The 16,515-nt window shown below is 41.0% G+C and overlaps 1 protein-coding gene across 1 annotated transcript; it reads left to right on the top strand.

The window, feature by feature from the left end:
* The first annotated feature begins 299 nt into the window (after nt 1-299).
* sypb (synaptophysin b) lies at nt 300-15,132 on the top strand. Its single transcript, XM_083919286.1, has 7 exons — nt 300-321; nt 2,389-2,454; nt 10,507-10,631; nt 11,652-11,850; nt 11,958-12,149; nt 12,239-12,550; nt 15,018-15,132. The coding sequence occupies exons 1-6, from the start codon at nt 304-306 to the stop codon at nt 12,518-12,520; spliced, it is 882 nt and encodes a 293-aa protein (XP_083775412.1). The 5' UTR covers nt 300-303; the 3' UTR covers nt 12,521-12,550; nt 15,018-15,132.
* Nucleotides 15,133-16,515: the final 1,383 nt, after the last annotated feature.

Genomic DNA, 16,515 nt, shown 5'->3' with positions numbered 1-16,515 from the left:
CATCCCTCCTTCCGTCTACTAAAGCGTGAACAGCCTCCTCTGCTGTTATAAGCCCCGGGGCGAACCTTAGAATAAAGCTGCGCTGTGATTGGACAGACGGCTCGGCTCCATTTCCACTCCACGTCCAGTGATCTTACGTCACGACGCTTCACGGCGGATACAAACGGCTTCCCACGTCCTCGCCCAGCTCGTGACGCAGTCCTGCTCTTCCTCCTGGGCGTCTTCCTCCCCTGGGCTGTTCCGGATGAGACGCCTCCCTCCCCCCGCCCCTCTGATCCTCTTATCAGCGAGTAAGCGGCCAAGATGGATGTTGTAAACCAGGTAAGGCTTTGGGGAGAAAATCATCTATTTCATTGCTGTTTTCTTCGCTCGATGATGTTACATTCAGTTTGGTTCGTTATCCTTTAGTCGTGCGCTCAAATGAAAATGATTTTTTTGCAGCAGATCCGCCGACTCTAAGATTTATTTTTTTTAATGCAGCGCTTGTCGATTACTACCTTGGAGTCAAAATTGTGATTTATGCATGTATCTAAACAAACGCACTGGTGTTGAGGCACGACAGAGCGCGATTTAATTGGACAGTTCTCCACCACTGATGCTGCAGTCGATATGATGGAGCGGCCCGCTGACAGAAAAAAAAAATATGTGTAGGAAGATTTCTGCAGCACTGACATTTAGCAGAGGAAGGAGAGGCCTTTTATCTCCGGGGATTCTGCTAATTGATTTAGTCCGCTCACGTCTCAATTAACCTGCTGTCGCCATAGATAACAAAACATGATTCATTTGCACGGTGAGCTCGGACATAGCCGCAGTAGGCCCCGGCACCGAGGAGGACGCGCTCCTGCATCTTTATGGACACGAACATGGCTCATCTCTACCGGAGCTGTGCGCGCGTCTAAGCCCAGGGAGGCTTTCCTCTATGGACATGGTACAAGAATCAAACCGCTCTCGACATGGATTCTGTCAGAACACGCGTCATCTGTTTAATATGGATGGTGAGAGGAACAATGAAGGGTGAAAGAAAACCCCACAGCCAAAAAGATAAAGAGAGAGAGAGAGAGAGAGAGAGAAGAAACATCCCTGCTGCCGCTTATTTCCAGTGCGGCCATTTATTGATGCACACAATCAGGGACACACCGCCTTCTTTGCGGTGTCGCATTCACCTGCGCACAAATGCTTCCTCCTTTTTTTCCCTTTTTTTTATTGCAGCCCTCAATTGCACAGATTTCGCGAGATTTGCGCACAAATGAATAATACAAAAGAAGTGTGCCGCGAGAGCGCAGAGAAAACAGTCGGTTAATCAGCTTTGGTGTAATTGTAATGCTGGCAGGAGCTCGCTCTCACCCACCCACACACACACATACACACACACACACACACACACACACACACACACACACACACACACACACACACACACACACACACACACACACACACACACACACACACTAACGATATCCGTTTATCCCCATATAGGAAATCTCATATCTCAATAACAATATATATCACGATATAGCATTTTTACCTGTTCTTGGATAAATAAATAATCTGCGTGAAATAACCACTTTGCAAAGCCTATTTTCGGATACTCCTCCTGTATGATTTAAATACTTACAAATGAAATGCACTGAGTATTTTCTCACACTTAAGTGCAAAATGAACATAACATGCAGTGATCAGAATGCAAGGCGGCGTCCAAACGATGTAAATATTGGGGATTTTTCAACATGGCGATAGAAAATATTTCGAAAAAATATGAACAATACCCATTTTTATACCGTTTAGACAATATATAGTTTCACATCGCCCCGCCCACACACTAGGACTGCCATCCCTTGGTTGATTTTTATTCAGTTATCATACACAATAAGTATAAACAATATATAGAGAAGAGGTGCCCAATCCTGCTCCTGGTGAGCCACTGCCCTGCATGTTTTAGGTTTCTCCCTGCTCCAACACACCTGACTTATTAGGCTTTGGTGTGTTAGAGCAGAGAGAAACCTAAAACATGCAGGGCAGTAGCTCTCCAGGAGCAGGATTGGGCACCCCTGATACAGAATAGTAAACAAAGCAGTCTACACAGTATAAACAGAGTAATTAAAAGTAAAGTCATGACTGAAAAGGCACTGACAGAAGCATTGTGTTTATATAAGCCTTAATAATAGCATCTAAAGTCAATATTAAAATGACTGTATTGTAGTAGTGCAGCATCTTTTAGGCCCACAAAGATGCCAGCTATGATATTTATCATGTAACAAACACCTGCAGGTGCCAGCAGTAGACCAGGCCTGTTGGCTTATATGAGGTAATGAGGTTCATGTGAAAGTGTCAGTGTGGTTAAAAAAAAAAAACTCTGCTTATTGATGATTTTTCTCCTTCTGGCAGTTGGTGGCCCAAGGGCAGTTCACGGTACTCAAACAACCGTTGGGATTTATCAAAATTCTTCAGTGGGTAAGTTCTCCATTTTACATGTTTATTGCATCAATTCTCCATTTCAATAAAAACAAATATCCCAGGATAGAATATCTTCATAGATAAACCTCTTAGAGCTTGTTGTGTGTGCAGTTAATAATGTTATGTCCTTAACTGACAGATTTGTGACCTTCTGTCGCACAGAGGTCATGAAGCTGCATGGGGCTTAATAATGGATGTGACTCTTCACTCTCAGAAATTAAAAAAAAAGCTCACAGTTGAACACTCTCTCATGAAGGTTTAGCATCAGACATTGGTTTTTCTTTTGTCTACACACACTCCTCCACCCAAACTCTTGTGAATATATTCAAATAATGAGCTTGGTATTGAGGAGTGTGTTGTTTCCTGATGATGTGATACTGCCCCGGCAGGACTGAGCAGGAGACACCAGCACGATGTGTTACGTCACTATTGTAGTGACACAAGGGAATATAATGACAATTTGTCAAATCCTTCTCGGAGGACGTGACCTCTGCATGCAAGAGCAGTTCATTACCTGGATTTCATGTGTTTAGTCTCCACCAGATGATGGACCAAGCAAACTATTCATTTATGAGTTTATCTATGAAGAGAGCAGCACAAATAGATTAACCGAATCACTTAGTTTAGCTCAAATCGTAAAAAATCAGTTTTTGTTGTTTATTTTTTGGGTAAATATCTTTAAACAGGATCAACCTTAACATGAGATTTCCACGTCTTTTTTGATTATAGAGCAGTTTGAGGTGCTATATAAATGCTGTGAAAGTATCAGAACGCTCACAGCCCGTATTCAGAGACTGTCTTTAAAAAAGCCGTCAGGACTTCCGTACGGTTGTGATGTCACAACTATACTATATAGAGGTAGAAAGTGCAGCTACAGTGCCGTTAAAGTCATTCCCCGGCTGCAGTGACGGCGCAGAGACGCCAAGAGAGCAGATGCGGAAGACATCGCTGATCAATCCGAGCAAACTTTCGGGGGGGCTTAAAGAGACAGGTGTAAAAAAAGAGCGCTTGAGACAGAGCTTGAATACACGTGTGTTCAAACAGTATGAGACAGTTAATGTGGCTTTTGAACATTGAAGCATGTAAACATGTTCTAGTATGAAGTATGAACCTGAAAATAAGCGTAATGTGAAACCTTTAAGACACTGTACTGCGTCTCTAAAATGGGTCGAACCTCTCCAATGTGAGGATTTACTGCTTGTCTTTCGTCTCATACGAAAGCTGATTATTTTTGGTGTTTTGGTCTGTTGATCGCACAAAACAACCACCAACTTGGGCTTTACTTAACTGTGATGGGCATTATTTACATTATTCTGACATATTGTAGCCCAAAGGATCCACAGATTAAACCCGAACATGATCATTCCCTTTATTCATGTTGATCTACCCGGAGCCTTTACAGACATTTTTAGAATATTAGACATAAAGGATCTTGTCCCACAGTCACAGATATCCTCGTACAACAGAGCATGCTCGTACTGAAGAGGCTGCAGGCTTAACAGTGGTGCTTCTTGATTGCAGTTTTTTTCTCTCTACAGCTGGGGCACCACAGTGGTGGGAATAGTGGTACTAATTACTCACAGGCCCCGCAGCCAGGCGAGGGCCTCTAAAATGTTTCTTTGCTTGCCTTATGTCATGTTAAAACCAGATGTGATGATGGTTGTGGTTCTAGTTACGTAAAAAAAGATGCCCATCTTTCATTCTTCAGATGTGAGGATCTGATGGTTTTTGTTGTCATAGATGATAGTAGATTGAATTTCTTGCTATAGCAAAACAAAACAATCCTTACTGTATGAGGAGGTCACCTTGGGCTTTTTTTCACTATGTTCTAGCAAAACATTGAATAGATTAATCAAGAAAACAGCTTGAGATGCAGCCTTAATCATTTGTATAACTATGTCCCTCATTACATACTGTATGTGCATGCACTGTAATTATGTATATATTTTGGGAGTGTAGATGAGAAGGAAATTGAGGAGGGGGTGCCCTTCCTGCACATGGGTCCCATTATTGTTAGCTACACCCCTGATTCTCAGTATGAGAACACAACCAAGATGAAGATGTGCGTGCCAAAGTGACAGGGTCCCACAGTGTAATGGGCTCTGTAGATTCTCCAGAGAACAGTCAGAGGCATGCATGACTCTGTAGTCCTTCCCTGGAGCTGTGTGAGTGTGCCAGCACCTCATCCCTGCCTCCCTGGGTCACAGCAAGCCAACCACCAATCAGGAGCCCCGCTCAGGAGGCCAGGGCCCGTGAATCATCTGTCAGACTAGGGAGAGGAGGAGCTGCTGCTCTCTCTGGATTAATATGGGCATACACAACCAGCAACACATTGTTTGTTTTTGAGGAGGGGAGAGAGGAGCCCCCTTCAGTGGAAGCACGCAGCAATTAAAAAGATGCTTCTGTAGAGTAGAATCAAACCTTTTGTTTTTTTTTTGTTGTGGTCAGTATTGGCTGATATGCTTTGTTTCCACCTGTCAGTGGGTGTTCATATTCATATATTTGAATTAGAGAGATGAGAGCAAGTGGATTGGATCCCGCTCTTGTCTATATTTGATGATGGAATGTGTGAGATTTAAACAGCGTTCAGTATGTGTGACTCATGTAGCTTTGCCCACCCCGCCCTCTCTGTCTCTCTCTCTCTTTCTCTCTCTCTATCTCTTTCTCTCTCTCTCTCTCTCTCTCTTCTCTCTCTCTCTCTCTCTCTCTCTCTCTCTCTCTCTCTCTCTCTCTCTCTCTCTCTCTCTCTCTCTCTCTCTCTCTCTCTCTCTCTCTCTCTCTCTCTCTCTCTCTCTCTCTCTGGGGAATAGTGCTGACAAAGCTGAGATTTGATGGATGTTGGAAGACATTGAGTTCCCAAATAAAGCTGATGTGGAGCTCAACCACCGAGTATACGCAAACAGCAAACTCCTGCCTCCACCCCTACAGAATGGCCCCGCTATGTTGAATTTCATCTGCATGATAATGCTTCTTTCTGACTCTGAAAAAAGCTGTTTGTGAGAACATGAAGCAAGAGCCTTTGCTGTAGTCCCTAATGTGTAATGAATGCTGTTGATTTTGTCGTAGCTCAGGGGGCTTTTGCTGTTCAGATGCTTGGTGACTGGTTATTACTCCAGGGTCTCTGGTGACGGGCTCACACAGCTTGTGTTTATTTCTGGGCTTTACTGCTGCTAACACTGGTAGTATGAGCGTCAACATTTTAGTTGTATATGAACCAGGAAATTTTTTTACACGTTTGCAAGGTATATATATATATATACTTATAGCTGATATAAGTTCATTGCAGATATACAGTATTTGTTTATATGGTGGACAAAAACTTGCAGTACAGAAATACCAATGATAATAAGGTAATACTTGATACATGCCATTTACCAGTGGCTTATCAGCAGGAAAATTAGTAACATTTTTCCTCTTTATTAGTCATTACAAAACACTTATTAATGCTTTATTCTGCATGATGACCATATTGTACGACTACATTACGGCCTATGTATTGTTCAGTATGGACCTTATAAACTGGTAGTAGCCTACCACAAGAGTTATCTCCATTAAAAAGTCTCCCTTAATAACATTTGGTTCATTGTTATGTAACACAACATAAAACTATTAAAGAGCCAATATGCTATTAAAATGCTAATAAGAAACTAGTTAATGGTGAATATGTGTACCTCAATATAAATGGTTGCTTATGATAAAGGATCTAAATGCCCAAAGTATCGTTAATGGCTTCTTGTACCTTTCAGATATAATTCAGCTCTACAGTTGCTACTGTCTTTGATCTGAGAATCAGTTTTTACAGAGAGGGACAGACAGAGAGCGTGAACAAAAGCTGTAGCAGACGGATCGTTCGTGCCTTACGTGTGTTAGATTGTGGTATCTTCTCAGCACAGAAGAGCTGACAACCATCCAGCATACCAGGAGGGGTAGAAACCAGCCTCTGCCTCCTCACTGTGTGATGCTGCCAATAGTGTTACCATGGCACCTAACACTCAGTGGGCCACCATTTCTTTTTTCAGTCTGGCAGGCTCTCTTCTTCCTCCTCCATCACTCCTCCTCCATCACCGTAAACTCTTAATTTATGCTTTGGTGCCTCTCGTTTAGATTTACTTTACTTACTGCTGGTTTTTAGGGGTGGCGATGTCTGTTGGTCTATCGTCTTAGCTTCGGACCGGAATATCTCAACAGTTATTGGAGGGATTGTTGTCATTTTTTGTACACCTTTCATGTCTTATAACAGCTTTGGTGACCCTTTAAGATTTATCTAGTGCCATCAAAACTGGTTCACAGTGTCCAATATTACAATCAAATAACTGTAAAACTAATGACCCTCCCATTAGCCTCAGTGTTAAGAACTGATGAGCAAATATTAGCATGCTAATGCGCTAAACTAACATGGTAAATAGTATAGTATTTATACCATAATAGTATATCCACTTCACATCAACATGTTAGCATTGTCAGTGTGAGCGTGTTAGCATGGTGATGTTAGCATTCAGCTCAAAGCATTGCTGTGCATACGGTCCAACAGAGCTTTGAACATGGTTGCAGACTCACTTGTTCAATTGAATTACAATACACAGATTTTACAGCCCACATGACAATTTTTACATTTAAAACATCACAGGAATGTATGTAGAATTTATATATTTACATTTATCTACATGTAAATATGTTTCTCATTCAATGAATTTATCATCTCAGATCTGTTGACTCATAATCATTGTAGAGTTCACTGAAAGAGGCAGCTGAAGCAGCAGTGTGGCTTCTGACAGAGATAATCTCTTGACTCATTAGTGGTTTAAAGGTCCGATATTATGCTAATCTTCAGGTTCGTTTCACTTGTATATCTTTGTGTCTCTGCACCATCATTGCAGCCGGAGAGTGACTGTAACAGCACTGCAGCGGCACTTTCTACCTATATATAGTGTAGTTGTGACATCACAACTGTACATAAGTCCTGACGGCTCGCTCAAAGGCATAGTTTTGTGAACGCAGGCTGTGTGCATTTCTCTGTGGATTGAGCGCTTTGATATTTTCACAGTATTTATATATCACCCCGACCTGCTTTATAATAAAAAGCGGAAATCTCACTTTTTACAGTATGGAACCTTTAACTTTCTCCCAAATGTCTCTGAACACGAAGAACACAGCTGGGCCACAAAACTTTGGTCTCTATATTGATTCTTCTCATGAAATCGTGACTTAACTGACTCTGAGGGATAGTGAGAGAATGAATAGGACACTGGAGCTCTAAAACCTATGAACAGCCTTTAAAATGAAAACAGCCTCTGTAGTGCCATAAGGCAGGTATTCTAAAAAGTATAAGATGGATGATATGAAATATTTTAGGATAAGATATGCATTGTGTAAAGGATTGTGCTGACATTGCAGTTGTGAAACGCTACCCTGCTGTAGGTTGATTAATTGCACAGCTGCTGCAGCATTACATCCAATTATTCTGTTTGGAGTTTTAAAGGGAAAGTTCTATGTAAAACACAACTCACATTATGCAGGTTTTTTCAACAAACAATAGCACGTGACACCAAAATTTGTCATCATCCAAGGTGAATTTAGAACACTAGTTCAGACATCTAGGCACACGCATGTATTGAAGCTCAGGTATTGCTACGATTTCCAAGATCAGTTCATACCTAAGTAATATTGTAATAATATTTTTTTATTGTTCAAAATTTGATATCTGCTGTGGTTATTCCACTGCTGTAGTAGCATGTTCTTTTAAATAACCAAGGCACTTCAACAAAAACCTTTATTTTGTGAACAGTAACCATCTGGACTCTGGGCTGAACATTTCATTGTTTCAAGGAACTGCTTCACCTGTTTCACAGTGAGACAGGGGACATTGTCTTAAATGAAAATTGCAGCTGATTGGGAGACAACTGCAGTGAAGGTGTTGCATGTTGCTGAAGGAGGTTCACATAAACATTTGCATTCCTGACAAGGAAGTGGACAACAGGCCCAACTCCTGCTGCAGAAAACAGCCCCAAACCATGACATGACATTGCTTAAGTTCAATTTATTTGGGTCTGATGGGAAACATTATGTTTGGCGGTGGACTGGGAACAACTGTCTAAAGAAGTCAGTTAAATTTGGAGGAGGAAGTGTCAGAGTCCAGATCTAAAGCCCCATAGAGAATCTCTGGAAAATCCTTGACAACCAAGTAATGACTAAGAAACCCACTACAGTTACTGAACTGTGGAAGAGACTGAAGAAGAAATGGACCAAGATCAAACCAGAGCAGTGAGAGAAACTAGTGATGTCCTGTGGGTGCAGATGTGCTGAAGTCATTCAAAGAAAGGGCCTCTACACTTCCTGTTCATTTTTGAATCTTATAGCTCTAAGAAAACATTGTTTACATCTTCTCTTCTGACACAATGGTTACTGCTCTCTGTTTTTTCACAAAAACAAAGGTTTTTGATGAAGTGCCTTGGTTATTTAAAAAAAAAACATGCTAGTACAGCAGTGGTATAGCCACAGTTGATATTCTATCAAATTCTGGAGACTAAAAAATAACAGTATTTCAGAATAAATCAAGTATTTATTATTTGTTCTCTAATTTTAATCTCCGGTAGATATATACTGTATACAGTATGTGTGCGCGTGTGTGTGTGTGTGTGTGTGTGTGTGTGTGTGTGTGTGTGTGTGTGTGTGTGTGTGTGTGTGTGTGTGTGTGTGTGTGTGTGTGTGTGTGTGTGTGTGTGTTTATCAGCTCTCCCCCTCTCTCACACATTTCCATCACATCTACAGTCATTTTGCATTGGTTATTAAAACCTGTTAATTAGCTCTCTTCCAACAACAGGGGAGAAAGTGTTTGAGATATTGGAAGAAGACATTGGAAAAATCTAAATAAAAAAAAGAACCCTGCAGGAACAGATGAGGATCAGTAAAACGATCCCAATGAGGCTCGCTTTAGGCAGCCTGTGTGTAAATCTAACAAACAAGCTTCTGACTCACATTAGCTAAAATATGTACTGTAAATAGTTCAGTGTGTTGATGCCAGCAGCAGGAGGACAGTGCAACTAGACGTCCCTTTGTGTGTGTGTGCGTGTGTGTGTGTGCGTGTGTGTGTGTGTGTGTGTGTGTGTGTGTGTGTGTGTGTGTGTGTGTGTGTGTGTGTGTGTGTGTGTGTGTGTGTGTGTGTGTGTGTGTGTGTGTGCGTGTGTGTATATATATAAGCTCACGTGTCGGGGTGTGGCTTTGTGTGTGTTTTGGCAGTCTTTACAGTAGCTTGTTGTTGAGTACTTGGTGACAGATGGTAGAGCACCTCAGTCAGATTAATAGCTGGATTTTCTACCCAATCGGATCTGGCCCACAGTGTAGGGAGGGTGTAGTAAAAATAGTCTGACGTGTCTAATCTCATGCTATGTGTGTGTGTGTGTGTGTGTGTGTGTGTGTGTGTGTGTGTGTGTGTGTGAGAGTGAGAGAGAGAGAGAGAGAGAGAGAGAGAGAGAGAGAGAGAGAGAGAGAGAGAGAGAGAGAGAGAGAGAGAGAGAGAGAGAGAGAGAGAGAGAGAGAGAGAGAGAGAGAGAGAGAGAGTTTATCTGCACCCATGTCTGTTTGTGCCGTTTACGTTGATGGATAAAACTGAGCTGTGTGCACGTGAAGTGAAAGACCCTGAACAAAATGCACAATCACTGAAAGCACTAGAAAAAACCCCACAGAAAACCAATTGTAGTGGTAACCATGGCAACAGGCGCAGCCCTGGCTGTGTAACCTGGCGATAACGCTGCATTGATTTGCACTCTGTGTGCATTTTGCAGCAACTCTCTATGAGAGGCGGAGCATCAATCTGCTCAAGACGCTGCAGGTGGTGAAAGAAGCCATCTGCAGCTTTCAAATGGAGCTGCCACCTGTTTTACAGAGATCTTTGTGGAAATGATGTATCCAAACTAAACTGGAGTGCTGTTCAAATATGTGAAGATCAGCCAGAAGTCTGCTTTAAAATGATCATTTTGTGTATTCTGTGTTTCTTTAGTTCGTCTGTCTCATTTTCACCATGTCTCTTTTTCTTCCTCTTTTCTCCCGCAGATCTTTGCAATCTTCGCCTTCTCGACATGTGGCAGTTACTCTGGCATGTTCAAGATGAGCGTGGAGTGTAAAAACCGGTCGGAGAGTGACCTAGGCATAGAAGTAGAATTTGAATACCCGTTCAGGTACGTCTCATTCACAAGTCACTGTCACTGTCGTAGAGACATGAACAAGAATTCACCTGTAGGCTCCATATAAACTGTAACACATTAAGCATGCATTTCAGAATATGACTGTTTCTTGAGCTAAATTATGTTTTTACAATTAAATAAATATGAGGTGTTAGTTTGTGAGCTTTAGAAGTGCCAGTAGGTGTATTTTGTTACCTTTGAACAGAGACAGGCTAGCTGTTTCCCCATGTCCCAGTCGTTATGCTAAGCTAACTTCCCTTGGCTGTAGCTTCATATCTAATTAACATGAGAGGGATTTTCTCATCTAACTCTTGGCAAGAAAGTGAATTAGTTAGAATTAGATTTACAACAATGTCAAACTACATCACTATAATCAGCAATAATTTTCAATTAAACATTTTAACTGGATCAATAGCCATTTTCTTGTATGAACTCTAAACAATGTCTGACAATTCAGGTCCAGAGATAGTCTGAAGTTTCACATTTGCAGCACACAACAGTAGATTTACGCATTTACTGGGTATACTCAGTTTAGTTTAGACGTGGGGTGGCGCCTGGGCAGAGCGTGCAGGAAGCAGGATATCTTCATAAACAACAGAGTCTTTTGCCATTCCTTGAATTTGTCTGGCGAGTTCTGCCCTAACCAAAGGAAGTTCCCGAATCTTGTCTTCTCTACAATTTCTTTGCCGTCTTTGTGTAACTAACACTTCTTCCTCTTCACCATCTGATGTTTGTTTTCTTCCGGTTTTCCACAAGCCGCATGATAGAAATGTCGTCAACACGCCCACTTGCTTGCTGTTAAATTTTCACACATGGGCTCAATCCGACATTACACTGACTTCCCACCACCGATTCTAATATATGCTTTCTCACGTCTGCAGTACATGTCTGAAAGGGACTAATGAAAACTTAAAAAATCGCAGACACTGATCAGGGATATCACCAAGTGTTTTACATTTAAGCTCTTCTAGCACTTTCTCATTTCTCTCTCTGCCTTTATGTCACTGTTCTCAGGCTCCATCAGGTTTACTTTGATGCCCCCACCTGTAAGGGAGGGAACCCTGAGCGTCTGTTCCTGGTCGGGGACTACTCCTCCTCAGCTGAGTTCTTTGTCACCATCGGTGTCTTCTCCTTCCTCTACGCTATGGCAGCCCTCTCTGCATACTGTTTCGTACTGGAGAAGTACCGTGAAAACGGCAAGGGGGCCCAGATTGTGAGTTAGTTTATGCCTCATACATACGATACAAGCCCTTCTAGTCATTACTATCTAGTCGTTGCTGTTGGTATTAAAAGTATTCCTGTTGTCTTGCTGATCCCCAGGACTTTGTTGTGTCTGCGGTATTTGCCTTCATGTGGCTGGTGTCCTCATGTGCTTGGGCTAAAGGCCTGTCAGATGTGAAAACAGCCACTGATCCAGAGAGGGTCATCACTCTCATTACAGCCTGTGACGAAGAAGAGAATCGCTGCCGTGAAATCTACGACCCCAAGGTCTCCGGCCTCAACACCTCTGTGGTAGGTCCCAGATGATGAAACTATATAAAGAGTCGATATGAGAATGGAAATATTGATATCTAATCTCCAAACACCTCTCTGCTCCGCAGGCTTTTGGCTTCATCAACCTGATCCTGTGGATAGGAAACCTGTGGTTTGTGTTCAAGGAGACCGGCTGGATGGCTGCCTTCTCTGGAACATACGTCCCATCACAGGAAAAGCAGCCCGCCCCCGATTCCTTTGCCCAGGGAGGCTACGCTCAGCCGGACCCCTACGCCGGCTCCCAGGGAGGGTACCAGCCCGAGTACGGCCAGCAGGGAGGCTACAATGAGGAAGGAGGATACAGCCAGGGCTATGAGCAGCAGCCCACCTCCTACTCTAATCAGATGTGAGCCTGTGCAGCCAAACACAGCTGCAGGATGGTGAGTGTAAACATATGTGGAACGTACGGACGGGTTAGAACAGGTTGGGTTTAGGAATATTAAAAAATTCGGATAATCGTTTGTCGGGTAGGTATTCAGTAAATGAATTTGGGATTCGGATATATATGTATCAATATTTATTTATTTAAATATCCTTTCCTTTCCTTAAAATGGATGCCTGTAATCAAACTGTCAGACGTGTTAAAGCACAGTGTTTCCGTTTCAGCTCAGTCTGAGATTCTTTACTGTCGCGTGTCTCTTCTTTGATAAATAAGAGAAATAAAGGTGCATTGACAGCACTAAATGCAGTCCACTAACTTGTTGCTCTTGCTACCAATATTAAGTTCTCTGTTTGAACAATGTTAGGCTAAAAAAAAAAGCCGGCAGGCTAATTTATAGTGTAAACACTGAACACTGCAGTACGATGGCATCTATCTCAGCTGGGAACAGCGGACTATCTGGCTGAGTCACATTGTAACCGAGCAGTCTGACATGTGTAGAGATGAGTAAGCATTAAACTGTACAGTAGCAGCTTGCTGTCGTATTGAGGCGATTTAATGAAGGTCAGTACAGTGTGTAATTAAAAAACTAATAATTTAAACCTTTATTTAATCAGGTAAATTCAATTGAGCTCAAGATCTCATTTTCAAGAGAGACCATAGTATATAAAAACAAAAAAAACAAAAACAAAGAGCAACAATTTTAAATGTACAACACCACTCTTAGCTACAATAATACATTTGAATATAACTAATATAACACAATAATAAGTCAATTAAAACAAGTTATAAACAGTCACATCTAAAAATCAACCTGGATTTTGACTAGATTTTTGAATTGACCCGTTGGAACCAAAGTGTCCAGCTTCAATTTAAATTGCATAGATAGATAAATACTTACTCAGTGTTTGTCTGTTTTAGTATAATAGAATATAGTGCAAGAATCAATGGGACGCACTGACATAAAACTGTATATATGGTACATTAAGGGGATTAGTATAGTATAGGAGTTCTATAGTATAGAATAATGTAATAATCAGTCATAGTCACTAATGCAGTGGTTACTGAATATAATTCAGGAGGAGCAACTTCCAAAAGCATTTCAAAAGTGTCCATGTCAGCTTTCCACATTTCTTAGCTTTGTTTATATGTTCAACATGTAATTGAAGCTGAAGCTGGCAACTTTCCATGAAAAATATATTTTTTTCACATTTGTTGAAACTGTCTACTACATCCGGCAGCAGAATGCGAGAGACGATCTGTGGAAAAGTAATGTATCTTCACCTCCATCTTCTCTGCTCCCAGAGCCTTTTCTCTGTGCTCTTAAAGTGTCACTTCACCCTGAACCTAACTCCACCCACTGCATCATTTGAAAAAATGCAACAAAAGAAGGCATTGACATTTTTTGATTTGACGACATATAGACGTCCCAACCTATCGACTCTGCCTTATCATTTGACTTGCAGGGTTAGGGCTTGATTTAAAACAGTGGGGGGCGTGGTGAGCCATTTTCGACTCATTAAATGTTTTTTTTTAAACATTTGGTGGGGAAAAAAGGCAATATTAACACTGGTATTGATGTGTTTCATGACAGTACAGTCATATAGTTTATTGCACAGCTCAAAAACATGTTTAAGTGTGCAGCACCTCTTTAATGGCATCTGCTGGCTTCCACCGCGCCCGAACATAGAGCTGAGAAATCTCTGTTCTGAGCTCCAATCAGACTGTGAAACTATGCAGCGCTGATCAAACGTGACTCGATATTCTGTGGCCATATTGCATATTTCACACGGAAATTGTTTCAGAAACATATTTTAGTGTACTCTTTAGCTGTAAAATGAGAAACGGCAGGACAAACATTATCATTTTACTGCCAAATGGTACACTTAAATGTTTTTCTGAAAACACATTATGCAATACAGTCACAGAATATCTAGTAATATTTGATCAACGCTGTCGAGTTTCACAGTTTGATCCAAGTTCATGAGCAGCCATCGGCGCAGCGTCAGAGACTCCTCAGCACTGATTGGTTGTCGGCCGGGTGCAGTGGATCTAGCAGATGGCATTAGGAGCACACAGAAGTAAAGATATAATACTATTTCACAGATAGTCTATCTCATTGTGCTGTCCGAATATAGTGACAGTTTAAAAATTAAAAACATTACCAACTATACTGTAGTAACTATATAAGCCTAAAAATTAGCTTTAAAGTTTGTTTACTGTCCCAACTAATGAATATTTGCCACATCGATGATATAGTATGGTTTACTAATTTACCACTTAATCGTTTTTATCCAAATCAGTCCTAATCTCCATACTTTAAGGCATGAAACTGTGCAGAAATTATGTTATTACTGTTATTACTTACACTGTAGGGCAGTATAGCTTCAAAGAGATGTTACGTTTGCTGTGTGTTTAACATTTTCCTTCCCTCGATCTCTTTTCTCCACCTTTTCTCCTCCACCCAGGGTGACGTTGTGAATTTGGAGTGTGGCGTTCGACCACCACCTGCATTTCCACACTCCTCTGTTTGTCTGTTTGTGTATCTGTGAGTTGACAGGCGGAGGGAGGGAGGCATTAAGGGCAGAAACTGGTGGGGCCTGGGGAGGGGGACACCACTGGGGGAAAAGGGTCTTTGCTGTAACATGATGTTTATTCTCGTGATGTATTTAACTGTAGAAGACAACAGAGGATTGTCTGTTTGGTTATACGAGAAAAACTTGAATACAAATACCAAAACATTCGTTGACGAACATTTAAGAGAAATCTTGTAATGGAAAAGACTTACATTTATGGAGAAAAAAAAATTGTAGTAATATCTAACTTGGGAGAATGTATTTGTCTGTGCTGTGTAAATATCAACATGCTGATATATATATGATTATATGTACACGGTTGAATAATTGTGCACTCCATACAAGTTGTTATACAACAAATGTTGAGCACAGAGTTATTCAATTGCATTTACTTTGGTTCTGTTTAGGAGCTCACATAGTTTAGCCTTTGCCCTTCAATCCCCTTAAATCATGCATACCATTATATTTTAATTTATTCATTTCAGAATCTATGAACTTTTTTTTTAATGTTTTTTTTAAATTTATTTAATTATCAGCATTAGTGATAGGATTTAATAAAGGGGTGAAAATATGGTGGCAAATTAAAGAAAAGCAGAATTATGAGCGTCAAACGTGAGCAGAGTAAGAGTGATTTATGGTAATAACAGTGAATAGATGATAGATGTGGGTTTTTAAGTAGGTTGCTCCAACTTGATTTACGTTTTTATATATATTTTTCCATCAGAAATCACTATCAAGGGAGGATGAACTCTTGTGAAACACAGAACATTTGAAAAATCCTGACGTATAAGATCATAAAATCTCATAGGGTTAATAAAATTAGTGAGCATGGTGGCATCTCATATTTGCTGTGCTGTTTCAGAAACTGCTATTGTGTGCTATCAGTATGAAAATTGTGAAATGGGGTGGGGGGGGGGCAGTGAACAACAGGTTTAGTGTGCGTGTTTGTTTATTTGTTTGGATTTATGTAATGGCATCAAACTAATTTTGTCAATGAAACCCCTCGTCCTGTTTTGATTGCCTGTTATGTGGTCTGGGAAGTTGTAAGAGAGTCATATAGTTTTTTAACCGGTGTTTCTATCACAGTGGCGTACATTAACTCACGTTGACATTAACTGTAGGCAAATGAGAATATATTAAAGACTAAACACGTGTTTATTATGAGGCGGTCTGAACAATATGTCTCCATATATACTTCTCCTGCATCCTCAATCCTTCTTTATCTCTTCTCTTTCTGAAGGTGAATTTACTGCATGCATCCTTATATCCTAAAGCATCCCTAAACGTATGTGAGAGGCTGAGGCTTAAAGCTGCAGGAAAAGTTAGACTGCACAGTAATACCGTGGTATGTTTGATCCATCATAGTGGTTACTGCACAGCACATACAGTA

The sequence above is a fragment of the Echiichthys vipera genome (assembly GCF_963691815.1).
Source record: "Echiichthys vipera genome assembly, chromosome: 9".
Taxonomy (NCBI): Eukaryota; Metazoa; Chordata; class Actinopteri; order Perciformes; family Trachinidae; genus Echiichthys; species Echiichthys vipera.
This window is presented reverse-complemented; position numbering and strand designations above follow the sequence as displayed.